Source organism: Bubalus kerabau, chromosome 6, assembly GCF_029407905.1.
Source record: "Bubalus kerabau isolate K-KA32 ecotype Philippines breed swamp buffalo chromosome 6, PCC_UOA_SB_1v2, whole genome shotgun sequence".
NCBI lineage: Eukaryota > Metazoa > Chordata > Mammalia > Artiodactyla > Bovidae > Bubalus > Bubalus kerabau.
In genome coordinates this window covers 15,626,546-15,647,132 of record NC_073629.1, presented here as the reverse complement: position 1 = coordinate 15,647,132, position 20,587 = coordinate 15,626,546, and the positions used below count along the sequence as shown (strand labels likewise).

General features: G+C 40.1%; 1 protein-coding gene across 16 annotated transcripts in view; it reads right to left on the bottom strand.

Annotated features, from left to right (window-relative positions):
* Nucleotides 1–20,587, bottom strand: part of LOC129654638 (GON-4-like protein) — a 90,826-nt gene that overhangs the window by 21,968 nt on the left and 48,271 nt on the right. For 13 of the 16 annotated variants that reach the window (XM_055584021.1, XM_055584022.1, XM_055584020.1 and 10 more), the window contains 6 exons: nucleotides 16,282–16,383; nucleotides 6,835–6,875; nucleotides 6,128–6,231; nucleotides 3,232–3,430; nucleotides 2,603–2,689; nucleotides 1,382–1,553 (listed from right to left, as the gene is read on the bottom strand). In XM_055584021.1, coding sequence (XP_055439996.1) covers nucleotides 1,382–1,553; nucleotides 2,603–2,689; nucleotides 3,232–3,430; nucleotides 6,128–6,231; nucleotides 6,835–6,875; nucleotides 16,282–16,383 — 705 coding nt within the window. Of the gene's footprint in view, nucleotides 1–1,381; nucleotides 1,554–2,602; nucleotides 2,690–3,231; nucleotides 3,431–6,127; nucleotides 6,232–6,834; nucleotides 6,876–16,281; nucleotides 16,384–18,766; nucleotides 18,804–18,918; nucleotides 20,585–20,587 lie in introns of those variants that run through there. The other 3 variants (XM_055584033.1, XM_055584027.1, XM_055584034.1) reach the window with 3 other exon arrangements.

Here is a 20,587-nt window from a genome sequence, read left to right as displayed (position 1 = left end):
AGTACCAAGCAATACCTGGCAGATAGTGTACACTCCAAAAATTTTTACCTCCTTCCCCTTTTAAATCCTTGAAAGAAAAGTGACCTTCAACAATGCTTTCTTCCAGGATAAGATTCCAACTTCTTTAACCTCACTCACAAATCTGGTATTCCAAATTTCTATTTGATTCTTACTTAACTCTCATTAAATTCTCCCAGATTCCTCCTGAGGTTGGGGACAAAAAAACCATAAAGAGGATGAGACACTTCAGTCTCATTCATTTCTATCTTGCTGTCTAAGCCTCTCAATTTCCAGGCATTTCTGTCTTTCCAGAGATAAATACCTCTAGAGCCATATTTCTGCTTGCAAAAATGTTATTTTTACATCCCCAGAAGAAAAACACAGGATCCTACGCATGTAACTTGTAACTGTGCACGCCCACACAGTTGCATCCAACTCTGCAATCCTGTCACTGTAGCCCAACAGGCTCCTCTGATCAAGGGGTTCTCCAACGCAAGAACAGTGGAATGGGTGCCATTTCCCACTCCAGGAGATCTTCTCGACCCAGGGACTGAACCGCATCTCCACTGGCAGGCTGATTCTCTACCACAGACCCACCTTCAAAGCCCAAGTTATAACTGTAGTCTGGTGCTAAGTTTTCATTACCAACATATAACTAAAAAAGTTGTGTCTATCATATAATGCCCTTAAATTCAACTATATTCTATTGAATTTTAAGAGTCAGGGATTTAAAATCAAATCCAAAGACAAATCCGAATCCAGATCAAACCACAACTAATTTGCTAAACCAGGAACCAATCAGAAACAAATATTTGATTTAAGGGGCAAATATTTACTTAAAAATACTAAACCAATGAACGGTAGAAATCAAACCTGGAAATTTCTTTGAAATACTGAACAGGCAAATGTACAACATTTTTACTTTGTTCCTAACTCCCAAATCAACATAATTGGAGATACTACTATAATCATGGGAAATAAAATGATCCTAATGAAGAAGAGAGTAAAAACCTAATAAACACAACCTGACTTTACCACTTGACTTCCATCTTTATCTTGATACCAGTTTGTCTTGACCTAACTCCTAATACTTCCCCTCATATCTATTTCAGTCCAATTATTAGCAATGAATGCCACATCTCTACCTCCCACATCCCTGTCCTGTTCACTGACCCCATCCTCTACTTAAACCCAAGTATTACTACCTAGTTCTCCAAGTTAGGTAATGAACACAAAGGAAGGATAAAAGAGAGAAGGAAGAAATTACAAATACCCTGTCTCCTCCAACCCTAGGAAATTATCCCTAGGAAATGATCTGTGGGGTAAGACAGCCACCTTGCACTGCAAGTAAAAACTTAGAGCGGACCCATCTGTTCCCTACCAGTCTTCTTCACAGTTTTACGAGGACTCCAGTCAACGCTGACATGTGTGCTGAAGTCTTCAATAAGCTTCATGGCTCCCATTAGGTTACAGGGTTGGAACAAGGTCTGAAACTTGGAGTTGAACTGATGATGGAGGGCGATGGAGCTTTGAGCAAAGGTTCCCAGCTCTTTCTGGGAAAATAAGACACAAAGGACATCTAAGTTCCAGACAATTAATACCAGTAGCCCTTAGCCTCTGAGAGAAAAGCAGTCTTTCCTACAACAGGCTAAAAACAGATAAAAATCATCATAAGGACTTTCATAATTAACGTTTTTCCATTAAGACTGCTCTTCTGCTGAGTCCTCAGATGTTTAGGCATGTGTGATACATTAATTCGTTCCTGTTTTATTCTCAGTCTCAGGGTTCCTCAGCCTTTTGGATGTATGTTCTAGCTCCCCAGCTGGAATTAAAATTCTCAAGAGTGAGAGCCATTACTTAAAAAAATAATAATAATTCTTCGTTTGTTTCTCTGAATAACACCTAGAACAAGGTATTTCTCATGATCCCCTGAACACAATAAGAGGGAAACATAGTCTGCGGACCATCCAAGGAAGTTCTGACTATGAGGTACCTCAGACTCCAGAGAGAATTACCTGAGAGGCAAAGAATATTGCTATTATTGCCCCCAAAGTTCAGATTTTAAAATGTGAATTTTCTTTGGCCATTCCCTGCTGCTCACGGGATCTTATTTAGCTCCCCAATAAGGGAATGAACCTGGGCCCCAACAGTGAAAGCAACGAATCCCACACCACTGGACCACCAAGGAATTCCCCAAAATTTGAAATTAAAAGCCCTTCCTCCAAAATATTTCAAAATGCCATGAGCAAAATTAATTTTATATGTAAAACACTGATATCAAGCTTAATAAATAATGAATTCAATAACAAGAGAAGTACAAGAATAACAAGAAAGCCTAAGATGGGAGGATCTACAGGTGAGGAAGAGTACCCAATAAAAAAGTAAGAGAAACAGTCATAGACAATTGAATACACTCTCTGTCCTTTCATGGGAAGCAGTAACTTATGTTTTTACAGCAAACACAGGAAGCCATACGAATACCTACCAATACAAACAGGAGAGAAGAATAAATGTAGCTTATGATGAGTCAACATCTGTGAGAAATAACTTCCTAACTAACTGCATACACAATTCTTTAGATTAGGGATATTTGAAACCTTACAAGAAATATCCTGGTGGTACTGGCCTCCGAACTGAGACTGGGGTTGGAACTGGCGAGAAGGTGAATTTGCGTCAGGAGCTGAACATGCTGGGGAGGGAAAGCAAATAATACAGTGTGACATGTTATGATGCTGTCATCTCCAGAACCCAGAAGACCTTACACCAAGATGTTCGTGACTTTATCCTACACGTTTTATTCTGTAGAGAGACTATGAGAACAACACAGTATCTTGGTGTAAACGTTTTTTCTCAGATGTGTTCCACCTGAACAAACTGACAGAACCAGGGGAAATTTAACTTCAAACTAGAGGGACTAAGATTAAAAGAAAAAAAAGAAAAAAAAAAAAACTACTCTGGCAGTTAAGCTGTGAAATTCAGAAAGGATTTCTAAAGATTCTTAGAAATCTATCATTCTGAAAACTATCAGAGTCCTGATATGCATTCTGACCTGAGCCATAGAGACGTGACCATGGTGACTTTTCAAGGTCCTGACCAACGTAAAGATGCTGTGGTCCTGTGGTTTCAATGGTTACCAAGACACCTATTTCTGATTTCACAAGCTGCTGATTTTTGGCTTCATCTCAAAAGATGAAGATGATCCAATACTAACATTACCAAGAAGAGTCTTACCTGCTGCATCTGCTGCTGCAGCCTCCTCCTCTGCGCTGGGTCTAGAATCAGAGTCTGATGAACTTTCTCCCTCTGGGGCTTAACCCTCTCTACTTCCTGCTGCTGTTTGGCTGAAGATTTTTTCATTTTCAGCTGTTCAAGTAGCTCCTTCACGGTGCGATGTTGCTCATTTAGTAAGTTGGCCAGTGGTTCCTCAAACCTGTCCCCCACAGGGAGATGACTAGATTTGAATATTTTCATGGGTCCAAAACACATCCAGTTCCTTCCTACCATGAGCTAAGCCAGTCTGAGCAACTTCCATCTACTGCTAATCCTCAAGTCTCACTTTAGCCAACAAGCAAACTCCTAGCCTACCCAAATCTTCTCCCATAGTTGTTAGCACAGATTCAAATAAGACGGTTCTGAATCGTCCCCCACCTATTCTTCTACAATCAGTACTCTAAGTAATATACTAATGAAGGTGAAATTAAACTAAAATCTAAACATATGGTAATGTCTGGATAACAAAGCAGCCAAGGAGCTAATGGGAACCCACAATTTTCACATCCCACTGACAGTTACATTAATCTGGGACTTATTCTTAATGGTGATACAGAATCTTCCCAAAGCACAACATCTGTTCTCTAATCTAGATGTTACTCCCACCCCAGGTCCAGTTTCTCCTTTTCTCCAGCTCCTATCCAATCAGGTTGCCCTGACTTCCTTTCTTAAAAACTCAAAGATTTTCTAGCTTGGAGTAGAAAAGGCATAAACTAAAACATATGGTGCCTACACACATGCTAAGTCACTTCAGTCCTGTCTGACTCTGCGACCCTATAGACTGTAGCCCACAAGGCTCCTCCATCCATGGGATTTCTCAGGCAAGCATAGTGGAGTGGGTTGCCATTTCCTAACTCCAGGGCTCTTCCTGAAACATGGACTGAACCCACGTTTCTTGCGTCTCCTGCACTGGCTGGTGGGTTCTTTACCACCAGTGCCACCTGGGAAGCCCTAAAGCACATGGCAGTTTAGACGAATAGTGAGAAGGTGGTTCAAGCATTACCCTACCAAGCATTAGCCTCTAAATAAATTCCTCCTCCAAGCTTTCTATCACTACCCTCTCACCCCCACCTCCTGCAAGAAAGAAAGAGACTCTGTTGGGGGCTGAAGTAGAATCCAAATGCTAGTTCTGAGGGAGAGACAGAAGAAGACACTCAAGCTGCTATTCTAAACCAGGATACAACCTGCTCAAGCAGCTATGACCAGCAGGTTATCGTAATTCAATAAATCCTCTAGACTGAAGCAATATAAATGATAATTTTTTTTTCAATAGCCTCTGAGGATAAAAATTATGTTTCCTTTTACAGTATTTACTGCGAGAATGGACAGGCACAGGGTGAAAATCTAAAGAATGAGACTGTCCTCCATACAGTTTTACTGAGAACTGAAAACTCTGGATTATCTGCATAACTAGCCAAGGAACAGAAGAACAGAAGCAGGAAAAAAGCTAGATAATGAAAAGAGCCTGCACCTGATTTTAGTAAGAATTACTTGGATGGGGAGCACAGTTAATGCACTTTCCATGCGATATTTTAATTATTCAAATATTAAGCTAGGTTTGCATTTCCAGCTGAAAAAAAGCAGCAGCAGCCCAAGCAGAGCAACTGAATATCAGAAGGTAACTGAACTGGAATAAGAATTTTTAAGTAGTTATGTAATTCTTAAATTTTTAAAGTTCATACACAGAGGTGACTAGTGGAAATGAAATATGTTTACTGATCAAATCCCATGATAAAAAGTGCTTAGGTTCTATTCTGCTACACTAGAATTGTTTTCTATGAAATGTTGGGAGAAGTCAGTCAAAATACAGACTCTAAGATATCTTGAAAATGTTCTCCAAAAAAAAGAGGTAAATATGTAAGGTGACGGAAGTATTAACTAACTTCATGGGGAAATCCTTCTGCAATTGATATGTATATCAAATCATCACACTGTACACTTTGAATGCTTTACAATCTTATTTGCCAATTATAACTCAACAAACCTGGGGGCAAAAAGGAACTCTTGAGATTTCTTTTGTGATTATATTATGGTATTTAATGTAATGGAGAATGGCTGATACTTCTGACTTTTACACATTGGTTAGTATACCTTGTCTTTTTCACTAAATCGCACGTTACCTGAAGGTCTAGCTTTCAGATGGATCCAGAGCTCTCCAGTTAAACCAAAGGACTAATTAAAGGCTATGAGTCCTTGGGTTTTGCTTTGTTCCACCCACAGCACAAACCATACCCTGACATCTAGCCAGTACCTAATGATAGTAGGCTACTACTCAGGATGGATAACAACAAAGTACAGATGAAATCTGCAAACTCATCACAAATATGGGGGGGGGGGGGATAAAAGCCTCTACCTTCTGGGTGGGACAAGAGAAGTGCTAATTCATGTGAAGAGGACAGTAAACACATTTCAGACTTCAGGACATTACTGAAGGTGCTTCATGGTTTGCTCAGTTAATGCCCTGGAGACTAACAAAGGTTCATTAACTTTTACTAGATGTTAACAGCAAACAGAAAAACAAAAGGGACATAGTGGCTATTAAACTTTGGGGTAGCTTCTGTGGCTGGCCATGCAGAGTCCTACACACCTCTCCAGCACCACTCACCTGGAGAAGCTGCTATGAATGCCAGCTACTGCTTTTTCTCCCTTCCCAAACAGATACAGCTTGGTCTAGAGCTGCACTGCCCCATATGAAGGAGAATTATTCACTTCACACCCATCACTGCCAATGGGGTTCAGCATCCTTATAACAGTAACAGCAGGTAGTCAGGGATGGAAATCGTTAACCAAAACTTCTCAAAACTCCCTCTCAGACATACACTTTTCCTCTAGGTCTCAAGGTCTTTGGTTAGCCTACCGTAAGGCTTGAGGGGTGTTAAAGTTAGGCCGAGGCTCAGCCACACGTTCCTCCTCTTCTGGGCCATCATCTTCCATGTTGGAGAATCCCATCTCATCTTGAAACTGAGGGCAAAGGAAAAGAAGGATTTTCCTGGGGAATGGGCATGTAAGTCACTCCAACAGTGACAGGGGAAAATGAAGACTGGTTTACAGGACTTTAATAATGCTGGCACACGGAAAGAGCTTGCACTGGATCCTTTCTCACTTCTGGGCTTGCACAGTTCTGCACATGGAATAATCTTTATGCCAGAAACAGTTTCTCGGTCTATCACCTTGTAGTGGTAAAGACACACCACAGATAACTTAAAATGATCAGATTATCTTTCAAGAGAGAAATGTATGAGAAAGGGAATTATCTGTTCTCAGAATAATCTAAAATTAGTTTGCAATCTTTAAGGATTATCATGTGATAGTTGAAGAGGCTATCTAAAAGCTTAAGGAAAACTTTACTAAGATATGGATAATCAAAGTTTATTAGTTACCAAAATCTCCTGTCATTACATTCTCTCCTGGGTGGACTACAAGGAGAATGGGTTGGTCAGACCACCGTTCTGGAGAGAGGGGCCCTGAGACCAAAGGACAGAGCTTGCTGAAGAATCCAAAGCTCTTTAGTATAGAATCCAGAGCTTTAGTATCCAGAGTTCTCATTCAAAGATCATTACTCACAGTTTCAAACAGCTCTTCCATCAGTTCATTCACTTCCTTTTCTGCAAAAAAGCCAAACAGTATTCTGTTGCCACATGTTTATTTCATTTTGCAATACAGGGAATTTCAAGAAAACAAAGAAAGCTTTTTTCAGCAAGGCTTTGGACAAAATCTTCATGTGTATTAATATCCATCATTCACTCATTCATTTAAAAACATTTATTGAACAACTATATGCCTTAATCTCTGTTCTAGATGCTCAGATACATGACAGAAACTTACTCTCATGAAGCTTAAATTCTAGTGAGAAAACAAACAAAAACGTAAGCTAGATGATTTTATAATGTGACAAATTCATAATCTGTGTTGAAGAGGCTATCTAAAAGCTTAAGGAAAACTTTACTAAGATATGGATAATCAAAGTTTATTAGTTACCAAAATCTCCTGTCATTACATTCTCTCTTGGATGGACTAAAAGGAGAATGGGTAGATAGAATTCAGTTCTATCCTACTGAATGGAATCAAGACAGAAGTCTCCAGTAGTGTGTCAAAAGACTCTACTTTTGGGCCTGAACTATTCAGCAATCCCATCCACAACCTAAAACACCCAGAAAACACACTTATCAAATGTGCAAATAATATAAAGCTAAAAGGGATCACCAGACCAACAGATAACAGAGTTCTAATTTTCTCAAATTAACTGGATGAAATATAATGGGGATAAATTTAAGGTCTTACATTTAGGATTTTGAAAAATCAATTTCTTAAGTGCACAAAAAGATCAATATGACACAATGGCTCCAAAACAATGCTTGTGACCAAGAAGGCAAGCATATCACTGAATCACAGCAGAGTGTGATCATCACTATAAAAGCCCTTCTCAAGAGGGCATTAAAAAAATAAAATCTAAATGTTGGTGAGGATGTGCAGCGACTGGAACTCTAAAAACAATGTACAAGGAAAGACACTGAAAAAAGGTCTGGCAATTTAACATAAAACTAAGTACAGATCTACTTTATGACCAATGATTCCTCCCCTAGAGAGCTGACCCAAAAGATATGAAACATCTGTCCACAAAACTTTTAAAGAAAGGTCAGAGCTATCTTTATTCAAGATAGCTAGAAATTAGAAAGAACCCAGGTGTCCATCAACACCTGGGGATTGATTACAAATAAACAAATTGGTATATTTATACACTGGAATCCTACTCAGCAATAAAAAGGAAGGAAATTAAGTAATACAAGCAATATTCATGAATCTCAGAAACATCATGCTAAGTGAAAGATGCTTTACATAACAGAACACATACTATGATTCCATTTACATGAAGCTTTAAAAGAGGCAAGTCTAATCTATGATACAAGAAAATAGAACAGTGGTTTCACCAGGGAGGATGATGTGTGGACTGATCTGGAGGAACAAGTAGGTGCTTTTTGGGGTGATGAATCTCTATCTTCTTAGGGGTTGAGTACACCCCTCTAACAAAGAGGCACGACAAACCTCACTGAATGGTACACTGAAGATTTCTATACTACAGTATGTATACATTACCTAAAATCTGTAAACAATACTGAGTTCTAATTAATGATATGCATGCTGAAATGTTTAGATATCCACAACTCACTATGAAATGCTTTAAAAAAAACAAACAAACAAGGATTAACAGATAGAGAAATAGATGGAGAGCTGCATAATTAAGTTAATATATGAAAACTTAACTGCAGAAACTAGGTGGTGGGTATATGGGTGCGTGTGTGTATGCTAAGTCACTTCAGTTGTGTCCATCTCTTTGCGACCCTATGGACTGTAGCCCATCAGGCTCCTCTGTCCATAGGATTCTCCAGGCAAGAACACTATAGTGGGTTGTCATACCCTCTTCCAGGGGATCTTCCCAACCCAGGGACTGAACCCTATCTCCTGAAACTCCTGTACTGCGGACAGATTCTTTACCACTGAGCCACTGGGGAAGCCTGGGTATATGGGCGTCCACATGTTTGAAGAGTTTCATAAAAACACATAATGTAGGAGAAATTTTCTTAAAAATAAAGGCTAATATCCAGAGGAAGGTAACCTGGGTGTTGAAGTGTGGAAAGTCTCTTTAGAGAACTGAAGAAACTTGGTATGTTTAGCATAGTAAAGAAAAAATGTAGGAAAAGAAACACACTATACTATGTACACTTGGTAGTAAGTTACATTTTTTAGGAACAAAGGAAAAACAGAAATATAAAAGATTCAGGTTTAGTAAGGAAAATGTTAATTGAGGAGGTGTTCAAGAGCAGGACACAGCATCTGCAGAATTGATGAACTCCCTGTCACCAGAGGTTCCCAAACAGATTAAAAGGTCACATCAGAGAGGCTATGAACAAATGCTTAAGTGGGAGGAAAATATACATAATCACAGAAGCATTCCAGACTCTGTGATTCTAAGCTTATTTTTAAATTTTTATCATCCACATAAGTCCTCTTAAAAGGACTGTAATTAAACATGATAACGTAAGATAACAAGGGGTAGAAACAAAATTAAAATTCTATCCTGGTTTTTACTTACAATCACAGAACGCTATGACTAGAAAGGAGGACCCTTCATTCAGGCATCCCAGAAAAGTCTACTCTTCGGCAAATATTGTCAGCACCGTGAAAAACACTTGCTCAAAGGCAATAAATAATACAAAAATCATGAGAAACTCACAGTCTAGTGGAGGAGACAAGATATAAATAAGCAATTATGAGAGAGATTAGCATTAAAAAGGACATATAAAATCATATGGAATACAAAGCAAGAAAGTCAATCCTCAATGAGGAGGATCTCACTGAGAAATTACAGTCGATTCTTAAACAACATGGAATTGAACTACATGGGTCCACTTATATGCAGAGTTTTTTCAATAAATTTATTGGAAAAATGGAAGAGGATGTGCAACAATTCGAAAAAACTCTCAGACAAACCCCAGTCTAGAACATAAAACATTTAAGAGAAAGTGAGGTATGTCATGAACACATAAACTATATGTAGATACTAGTCTACTTTATCATTAACTATCACTAAAATATACACAAATCTACTCTGAAAGTAAAAATTTATCAAAATTTATGCAAATGCAGACCACACAAAGTGCCAGAGAAACACAAATATAAAGATTCAGTATGAAATCGTAACTGCATAAAATTAACAGTGGCATATACTGTACTTCTGCAATAATTTCATAGTTCCCTCCTGTTACTAGCTGAAGTGCAGAAGCACAGTCATGACATTACAAGAAAACGCTAAATTGCCTGATATGTACCAGAGACTATGGTCTAGTTTATGACCAGGACTATCCTTCTCTATAAAGCTGCTCACCCCCAGAGCCTTGAAAGAAAAAGATAAACAGGAGTTACCAGTCTTTGGATATAAAAAAAAGAAGGCCCTTTCTCTGGATTGGTTTCATCAATGCTTTGTCCCTGAAGTCAGGAAATACCTCGTGTTTTAAGCTTCTTTTGGTATTGGACAATGCCCCTGGCCACCCAGAGCCCAATGAATTCAACACTGAAGGTGTCTTAAGTGGTCAACTCGCCTCCGAACACGTCTCTAATTCAGCCTTCAGATCAGCAGTCATAAGGATCTTTAAGCCTCATTATATGTGATACTCTATGGAAAGGATTATCAATGCTACAGAAGAAGAGAATGTAAGTCTGGGAGAAGGATTACACTATTGAAGATGCCATCGCTGTTAAAGAAAAACCCAAGAAAGCCATCAAACCTGAAACAATAACTTTCCACTGGAGAAAACCGTGTTCAGATGTTATGCATGAATTCACAGGATTTACAACAGAGCCAATCAAGGAAATTATGAAAGAGACTGTGAATATAGCCCAAAAACATGGGGGTAAAGATTCAACTTTTGGATCTTAGAGAAATTCAAGAGCTAACAGACACCACACCAGAGGAATTAACAGAAGATGCCTTGATGGAGATGAACGCTTCCAGACCAGTGCCAGACCATGAGCAAGAAGACAAAGGAGAAGCTGCGTCAGAAAACAAACTGATATTAGAAAATCTGGCAGAAGAGTTCTGATTATTCAAGACTCCTTTTGATTTCTTTTACATGAAGCCTTCATGATATATAGACTCTGAAACCAAAGCATATGGTGGGAAGAGGGATTGGATCATACAGAAACATATTTAGAGAAATGAAAAAGCAAAAAGTCAGACAGAAATTATAATGTATTTCCATAAAGTTACACTCTCGGCCACCCCTTCCTCCTCCACCACCTCTTCTGCTTCTGCCACCCTTGGGAGAGCAAGACCAACCCCCTTCTTTCTCCTCTTCTTCCTCAGCTGAGTCAATGTGAAGACAAAGAGGACAGAGGCCTTTATGATGATCTACTATGACTTAATGAATAGTAAACAGTCATCATGCCTACAGTTAATAAACTTATCTGTGGTGGATGTGTTTGCCTTCGTGTGAAAATTTAATAATTGTATGGCAAGAAGTATATGAGATGTTTTTGTGTCACCATCATCATTGCCCAAGTATTAGAAAATCTTGTGCAAGACTTGTATTGAAATGGATAACCTATCCTTACATAGGCATAAAATGAGTGATATAAAATTAACTATATGGTAGAGCTTCCCTGGTTGCTCAGACAGTAAAGAATCTACCTGCAATGCAGGAGACCCAGGTTTGATCCCTGAGTTGGGAAGATCCCCTGGAGGAGGAAATGGCAACCCACTCCAGTCTTCTTGCCTGGAGAATCCCATGGACAGAGGAGCCTGGCGGGCTACAGTCCATGGACTTGCAGAGAGTCGGACATGACTGAGCAACTAACACTTTCACTTTCAACTATGTGTTAGTTTTATTACTGACTCATAATTATGCTTTCAAAAAATTACATTATTTTACAGTATGCCTCTGTCTTATAATTAGAGAAAGCCTGTATCAATCTATCACAATTATAAAAAATTTAACAGTGTTTCCAATCCTGTTCATGAATATGACTGTAATGTTGTTCAGGTGCTAAGTTGTATCGAACTTTTTGCGACCCCAAGGACTGCACCACCTCAGGCTCCACCGTCCTTCACTATCTCCAAGAGATCGCTCAAATTCATGTCCACTGAGTCAGTGATGCTATCTAACCATCTCATTCTCTGCTGCTCCTTTCTCCTTCTGCCCTCAATCCTTCCCAGTATCAGGGTCTTTTCCAATGAGTCGGCTCTTCACAGCAGGTGGCCCAAGTACTGGAGCTTCAGTTTCAGCATCAGTCCTTCCAATGAATATTCAGGGTTGATTTCCTTTAGAATTGACTGGTTTGATTTCCATTCAGTCCCAACAGTTCAAAACCATCAATTCTTCGGCACTTGGTCTTCTTTATGGTCCAACTCTGACATCTATAGATGAATACTGGAAACACCAGAGCTTTGACTATATGGAACTTTGTTGGCAAAGTGGTGTCTCTGCTTTTTAATATTTTGTCTTCCAAGGGGCAAATGTCTTTTAATTTCATGGCTGCAGTCACTATCTGCAGTGATTTTGAAGCCCAAAAAAATAAATGTTACTGCTTCCACTTTTTACCCTTCTATTTGCCATGAAGTGATGAGAGTGAATGGCAGGGTCTTAAGTTTTTTTAAATGACTGTAATATTGTATGCCATAAAAATATTGTAACAATTCTTTCATCAATGTATAGGCAGGGTATTGTGAAGCAATTCTATCAATTACACTACATCAAGTTATCGTATTGCTGCTTCTTCATTAGCTTTAACTGTACGGACCTTTGTCGGCAAAGTGATGTCTGCTTTTTAATATGCTGTCCAGGTTTGTCATAGCTTTCCTTTCAAGGAGCAAACATCTTTTAACCTCATAGCTGCAGTCACTGTCCACAGTGATTTTGGAGCCCAAGAAAATAAAGCCTGTCACTACTTCTACTTTTCCCCCTTCTGTTTGCCTGATGGGACCTGATGCCATCATCTTAATTTTTTAATGACTGTAATACTGTATGCCATAAAATTTCTGTAACAATTCATTTATCTATAGCCAAGAGTCAGTCAGTCAGTCAGTTCAGTCGCTCAGTCGTGTCCGACTCTTTGCAACCCCATGAATCGCAGCACGCCAGGCCTCCCTGTCCATCACCAACTCCCGGAGTTCACTCAGACTCACGTCCATCGAGTCAGTGATGCCATCCAGCCATCTCATCCTCTGTCGTCCCCTTCTCCTCCTGCCCCCAATCCCTCCCAGCATCAGAGTCTTTTCCAATGAGTCAACTCTTCGCATGAGGTGGCCAAAGTACTGGAGTTTCAGCTTTAGCATCATTCCTTCCAAAGAAATCCCAGGGCTGATCTCCTTCAGAATGGACTGGTTGGATCTCCTTGCAGTCCAAGGGACTCTCAAGAGTCTTCTCCAACACCACAGTTCAAAAGCATCAATTCTTTGGCACTCAGCCTTCTTCACAGTCCAACTCTCACATCCATACATGACCACAGGAAAAACCACAGCCTTGACTAGACGGACCTTTGTTGGCAAAGTAATGCCTCTGCTTTTGAATATGCTATCTAGGTTGGTCATAACTTTCCTTCCAAGGAGTAAGCATCTTTTAATTTCATGGCTGCAGTACCCATCTGCAGTGATTTTGGAGCCCAGAAAAATAAAGCCTGACACTGTTTCCCCATCTCTTTCCCATGAAGTGATGGGACCAGATGCCATGATCTTCACTTTCTGAATGTTGAGCTTTAAGCCAACTTCTTCACTCTCCACTTTCACTTTCATCAAGAGGCTTTTGAGTTCCTCTTCACTTTCTGCCATAAGGGTGGTGTCATCTGCATATCTGAGGTTATTGATATTTCTCCTGGCAATCTTGATTCCAGCTTGTGTTTCTTCCAGTCCAGCGTGTCTCATGATGTACTCTGCATAGAAGTTAAATAAGCAGGGTGACAATATACAGCCTTGACGTACTCATTTTCCTATTTGGAACCAGTCTGTTGTTCCATGTCCAGTTCTAACTGTTGCTTCCTGACCTGCATACAGATTTCTCAAGAGGCAGATCAGGTGGTCTGGTATTCCCATCTCTTTCAGAATTTTCCACAGTTTATTGTGATCCACACAGTCAAAGGCTTTGGCATAGTCAAGAAAGCAGAAATAGATGTTTTTCTGGAACTCTCTTGCTTTTTCCATGACCCAGCAGATGTTGGCAATTGGACCTCTGGTTCCTCTGCCTTTTCTAAAACCAGCTTGAACATCAGGAAGTTCACGGTTCACATATTGCTGAAGCCTGGCTTGGAGAATTTTGAGCATTACTTTACTAGCGTGTGAGATGAGTGCAATTGTGCGGTAGTTTGAGCATTCTTTGGCATTGCCTTTCTTTGGGACTGGAATGAAAACTGACCTTTTCCAGTCCTGTGGCCACTGCTGAGTTTTCCAAATTTGCTGGCATATTGAGTGCAGCACTTTCACAGCATCATCTTTCAGGATTTGGAATAGCTCAACTGGAATTCCATCACCTCCACTAGCTTTGTTCGTAGTGATGCTTTCTAAGGCCCACTTGACAAGAGTACTGTGAAGCAATTCTATCAGTTACACTAGGCTATCATCAAGCCGTCATAGTGTTGCTTCTTCATTATTGATACATGACTCCTTACACCATAAATAAACACGAATTTCTTTTTCACGTTATCTTCTCATTTTTCATATCCAGTGCTTGTGACATGTATGTCTCCAGTATTCTGTGTTATATGACATAATATTAATGTAGATACTGACAGATGATTCATCTTGTAAACAGATTAACAGAAACTTACATTTGGAAGTATGGATACAACAGTAGTATAAAAATGTATTTTGTCTCCCTTATGATTTTCTTAATAACATTTCCTTTTCTCTAACTTACTTTATTGTAAGAATATAGTACATAAAACACATTACATACAAAATACATGTTAATCAACTATTTACTTTATTGCTAAGCCTTCAACAGTAGGCTACTAGCAGTTTAGGGACAGTCAAAACTTCCAGTCAGATTTCTCACTGCACAATGGTTTAGCACCCGTAGCCCCCAAGTTCTTCAAGGTCAACTGAAGAAAGTCACAGACAAACGAAAGGGGAAGGCAAATGTATTCCAGGATGAGAACTAAACTGAAATGCAAACTCCTATTTTTCTGCTTCAAGCAAATAATGTTTCATAACCACCAGCACATGACGCTGTGGACCAGTCACTCCTTCTTGACTCTTCCCTTGGTTTCTGAAACACAAGACTTTCTTGGTTTTTCTCATACTTTCCTAGACAATCCTTCCCAGTTTTCTCAAAATCTAAATCCTAAAGCCTTTTTTTCCTACCCTTTCTCTTTGATTCTTGGTGCTTTCCTTTCAATGCTTCTTCTAACCTTAACTGTCATAAGATACCAAAATAAATGGAAGACCTTCATAAAGAAAATGACACTCTAATCTCAAAAACAATATGAAAGATGAACTAAAGCAACAAAACAGAACATTTAAAGGATTGTGCTTACATAATTCTCTCTGCAGAAAGACCTACATTCTTTAGGTACATAATAAACACTTCTGGATACTGATATATCTTTCTTCATAACCTTGTCAAGAGCCAACATTTTACCTTCACCATATGGTGTATATTATCCAAGTACAGGGACTTGCACACACTCAATATAAATCAACAGTTCCCGAAACATGTTATCCATTATTGGCAAACTAGCAATGGAATGATTTTTTTTAAAAAATGACTCAAGCCAAGTTATTGTTTCCCATGCCTTCAATCTTGCTCTTTACCCACCAAAATCAATACATTAAACTGCCATTAAATCAAAATAATATTTCTAAAATCCAAATCAGTTCCTATTGATTTCCTGCTTAAAACTTTTTGACCTTTCTTTTTTGACAGATTAAAAATCAAATCTAAGGTTCTCCATGAACTGAACATTGCTTAACTTCCTACCACAACTCAGATAACTAAATCAAACTACTTACTATTTTCAAAATACATGTATTGCTGTTTCATAATTTCATGGTCTGCAAAAATTCTTCTATTTACAAAACCCCTCTCTGCCCCCATTCAGCAAAACCTTCTTATTGCTCCTTCTAAACTAAGGTGAATCATTTTATGAGTCATTTCACAAGCCATAGTATACATAGGACACTATACCCTCTCTTAGGCCACCAGTATATAAGCTATTATTATAGCATCTATCACTTTGTACTGTAACTGTTCCTGTCTGTATCCCCCTAAGCTGACATCCTACAGGCAGAGGCCATGTCTTACTCATTTTGGTACAATCGCTGCCAAATACTGGACTCTAACACATGACTGTGGGATGTGGATAGGATTCCTGAGTATAGATGTCAATGTAAAGAATTATAGAAATAAATAGGCAGCAGAAGCTTAAATGTCTTGAGTGGGCTGCTTCACCCTCAAAACTCTGCAAAGTAAACAAAGCTAGATGGGGAAAAGTCAAGAGCAGGACTCATAACACACACAGACTCACTGGTGATTCTTACTGCCCGGTCAGTGCGGAAATCCTCTGTGTCTGGTTCATCAAGGTCTTCCAGGAAATTATATTCCGGATCATCATCATCATCTGCTTCATCTAGGAAAAAAAAGTTTCAGACACTTATTCAACTGTAAACTCATATTTCCAAAGAATATTTAAGATGTTCAGCACCACAGGAAATCTATTCCAATAAAGCACATTTATTCTGAAGGTTTTAATTTTTTTATTTATTTTTTGGCCACACCATGTGGCTTGCAGGATCTTAGTTCCCTCACCAGGAATTGAACCCAGGCCCTTGGCAGTGAAGGCAGAGTCCTAACCAGTGGACCGCCAGGGAACTCCCTATTCCGAAGTTTTTAAACTACTTATTCTTCTTTTTCTCAGTGCCTCTGTATAGATCATTTCCCACAGCTGACTCATCGCACCTATTCTCCCCACTAAGCTAAGTTCCTTCCTCGCTCCAAACAAGACTTAAATTTCTCAAAATGCAGCCAAAGTCAAAAAAATGAACATATAATTTATCTCAGTAAACCCACTTAGAATAGTGCATCTCATTAAACTAATATTTTTGCAAAATTCTTTATACAAAGGCATTGACAGTAAAAGAAAAAAAAACAACCCTAATTCCCAATAATTAAGGAATGACTATAATTAAGATGCCTCAGTATAAGACAGAAGATACATGCAGAATTTAAGCATTATATACATGTTCAATATATACATGAGAAAAGTACAACACAATACTCATATAACACTCATAAGCATGAAGAAATTATATCCCTACAATAAGACTCAGAAATAACTAAAAATACACAAAAAATACTAAACATTTGTTATATACGAATATAGAAATATGGATATTCTTCTCCCTCATAATTTTCTCTAATGTTGATGTTATCATGTCGTTTAGATTCTGTCTCACTGTTCACACACTGTTGGCAAGGCACAAGCGGGGAAGCTGGAAGAAAACTCAAGGAGTCACAGAACTGCAGACGTGTGTCTTCTCTCCAGGCTGGCACAGTGGCTGTTAGCAGCAGACACGCTATATTCTCTCATGGTTGACCCAGTCAACACACGGCCATAACGCAGCCTCAAGGGCTTTTCAGGTGGAGCTTTCATATGTTTACAGAACAAAAGTGGCCCATGACCAAGTGGGTACATCTGACATACATGCACAGTGCTATAAATGATCTCAGCTGCTACCTAATCGTGTGATCACAAAACGTGAGGTGAGTGAGAGAGGCCGTGGGGCAAGAAAGCCTGACCGTCAGCATCTTAGCTAACCTGCTCTTTCCTTACATTCCACCCCTTCAGGGTCTCTCGCCTCACAATCCACGTGCAGTCCATCTTCCACGATACTCCCTTGGTGAGTTAGCACAGACCCTCGAACCCACATTCTACACAGCAGTAGATGCTACAACAAACAGTTACATCCCCAGTGCAGAGCAAAACCCAACGCCCGGTATCACCTGGAACTCATGTTGCAGCCCTTGCCTCATGGGGCTAGAAGAGCCCCCCACTGCATGTGGAGTGCCTTTATCTTCCATGGCCAGCCCACCATCTGCCCTTGTGAGACTGCAGGAAAGCCTCGACAGGGGCAACTCCACCCCTGCAGGGCTTTTTACTAAGGACCCGCAAAACCACCCACAGGCACCAGGCCCACCCATTCAAAGAGGGATTTCTGCAGCATTCACAGCCCACCCACGATTCCTTCCAAATGCTTTCACACTTCTAAATCTGCAAGAGTCAGAAGTTAGTAACACATCACAGAACACATCCTTCACAGAACCCTGTTCTAAATCTAGGACACAGCCTTCACAGTACACTGTTCTAAATCTGCAAGAGAGGACACAGCTAGATCTAAAGACAGGACACAGCCCTTACAGTATGCCTTCACACCAATCAGCCCACATTTGCATCTGTGTAACCCAAAAGCGGCCCCTGCCAGCTAGGGCCCCCTTCAGGCTCTTCACACTTTCAATGGTGCCGTGCACGCTCTCCCTCTACTTCTCTCAGTAAGGGCTCACCAAATCCTCCCACAGGAGGCAGCCCACGCCTTCAAAGAGGGGCTTTTTGTGGCATTCACAGCTCAATCACGAATCTGTATCTTCAGGATCACAGCTCACACATCACGAGTTCATGTAACTGCTTGTATCTCTGCTCTGGGTGCTTCTCACACCTGGTAAACTGCTGCTCCAGTTGCAGTTGCCTCCATAGCTGGTGTCTGGGAGTTCTGCATTCATCCACATGGTGTGGATGGTGGCATTAATCCATTCCATCAGGGTATGTGTTTGGTTAGGCACCCCCTGCATGAGTCGCCTAGCATTCTGCAACCTTTGTCTCAATGAGGGGTGAGTGGTTATACATGCCAACTGTTCTATTTTGTCCCTGGAACAAAGGATACCAAACACTCCTGTGTCCCAGACTCACAAAAACTATGCTGCCAACGGTTCTCCTTGCTTTCGCTGAAACTGCTTACCCAAGTCAACCAACTCCACCTGAGTATATGGGCAATACGTCGTGAACTCAGTCACACTGGGGGCCCCTTGAGGATGCTCCCGCTGGGCCATACGCTGCTCATGTTTCACTTTCTGCTGTAAATAGGGCCTTGTGAGCATCGTCCCTCATTACCTCACAGTCCGAGGCACTGGGTTCCTCTTCAAGGCCATGCATCTCTTGTTTCAGCATACATAGGCAAGGTTCCAACTTTTCGTCTCGTCTTTGCAACTGGCACACTTGCGTAGCATCACAGAGGGCACTATCCAATTCGCCTTCAAGGCAGTTAGGAAAATCCACCCCATGGTGCCAGCGGCAGTCCATGCCACCTTGTCAGGCAAACGGGAACTCACCACCTGTAATGCCTTTTCAATGCTATCTGGTGAACTACCCGCCACTTCCCAGTCTTCCATCAGCTTCCACACCGAGAAAACTGCAGCCTCCTGGTAACACATGCTATGTGTTGGCGCCTCAGGCTCCTCTACCTCGGGGGTATCCTGTCAACTATGCCAATTGTCTTGCTGTTCCTCACTGTTCTCTGAACCCAGGGTAGGCAAGGCGCAAGCAGGGACGCTGGAAGAAAACTCAAGGAGTCATAAGAACTGCACTGTTTATTCTCTCCAGGCTGGCAAGCAGCCGAAGCAGCAGACACACTGTATTCTCTCGTGGTTGACACAGCTGACACACAGCCATAATGTAGCCTCAAGGGCTTTTTAGGGGCAGCTTTTATGTGTTTACAGAACAAAAGTGGCCCATGACCAAGAAGGTACATCGTGACACACAGTGCTTTAAGTGATCTCAGCTGTTACATAACCATATATTTACAAAACGTGGGGCGAGAGCAAGAGGCTGTGGGGCAAGAGAGCCTGACCACCACCATCTGGGCTAATTTGCTCTTTCCCTACAGACTGCTAAATAAAAATTGTGAAGGAGTCAATAATATACAGAATTGTTATATTAAGGTGAAATTCTTCCCAAGACAACTTTAGATGAGCATCATCTAACAGAACTTCCTGCAAGGCTGGAAATGTTCTAATACATATGCATTGTACAACAGTAATCACATGAGGCAACTGAGAACTTGAAATGCGGCTAGCGCAACTGAGGAACTAAATTAAAACAAAAACACCTTACCATCTTACAGCCATTCAACAGAAGAGGGAGATCTGTACACATTACAATAGAAAGATCTCTAAATTACAGTAAGTGAAAGAAGCAAGTTGCAGATGCAGGATAACATGTATAGTATGATGCCTTTCATGGAAAAAAAGATAAATATGTGCTTGATTAGATACACAGAAAATAGTTCGAAAGAATTAACAAAGACTGAAGAATGGAATTCTTCCTTTCCACTTTGTGCCCTTCCATAATGTTTTGATTTTTCACAACAAATGAGTATCTTTCATTAAAAATAAAAATATATACACATACATCTTTGATTCACCATCACTGAAAAATCTGTACTGATAAGCCCCAATCTAACCTGATAATCTTTTTAATTTTTATTGGAGTATAATTAACATACAATGCTGTGTTAGCTAACCTGATATTCTTTACTCAACATTTATTCTGTTTACAGTATATAAATCTGCATTGTTTGTATATAGTTATTTAAATGTGAAGTCTTTTTCACCCATCTATAGGTTATCTCCCCAATAAAAATGTTTTAAATCCTTGGGAATTGGAATCCTGTCTTCCTAATCTCTACAGTACTTTCTACGTAAGCCTCTTTAGAGCAGATTCTTTACAAATGTTGCGAATAATGTAAGTTCTGGAGAAAGCCTATATCAAATGGATACGGTAC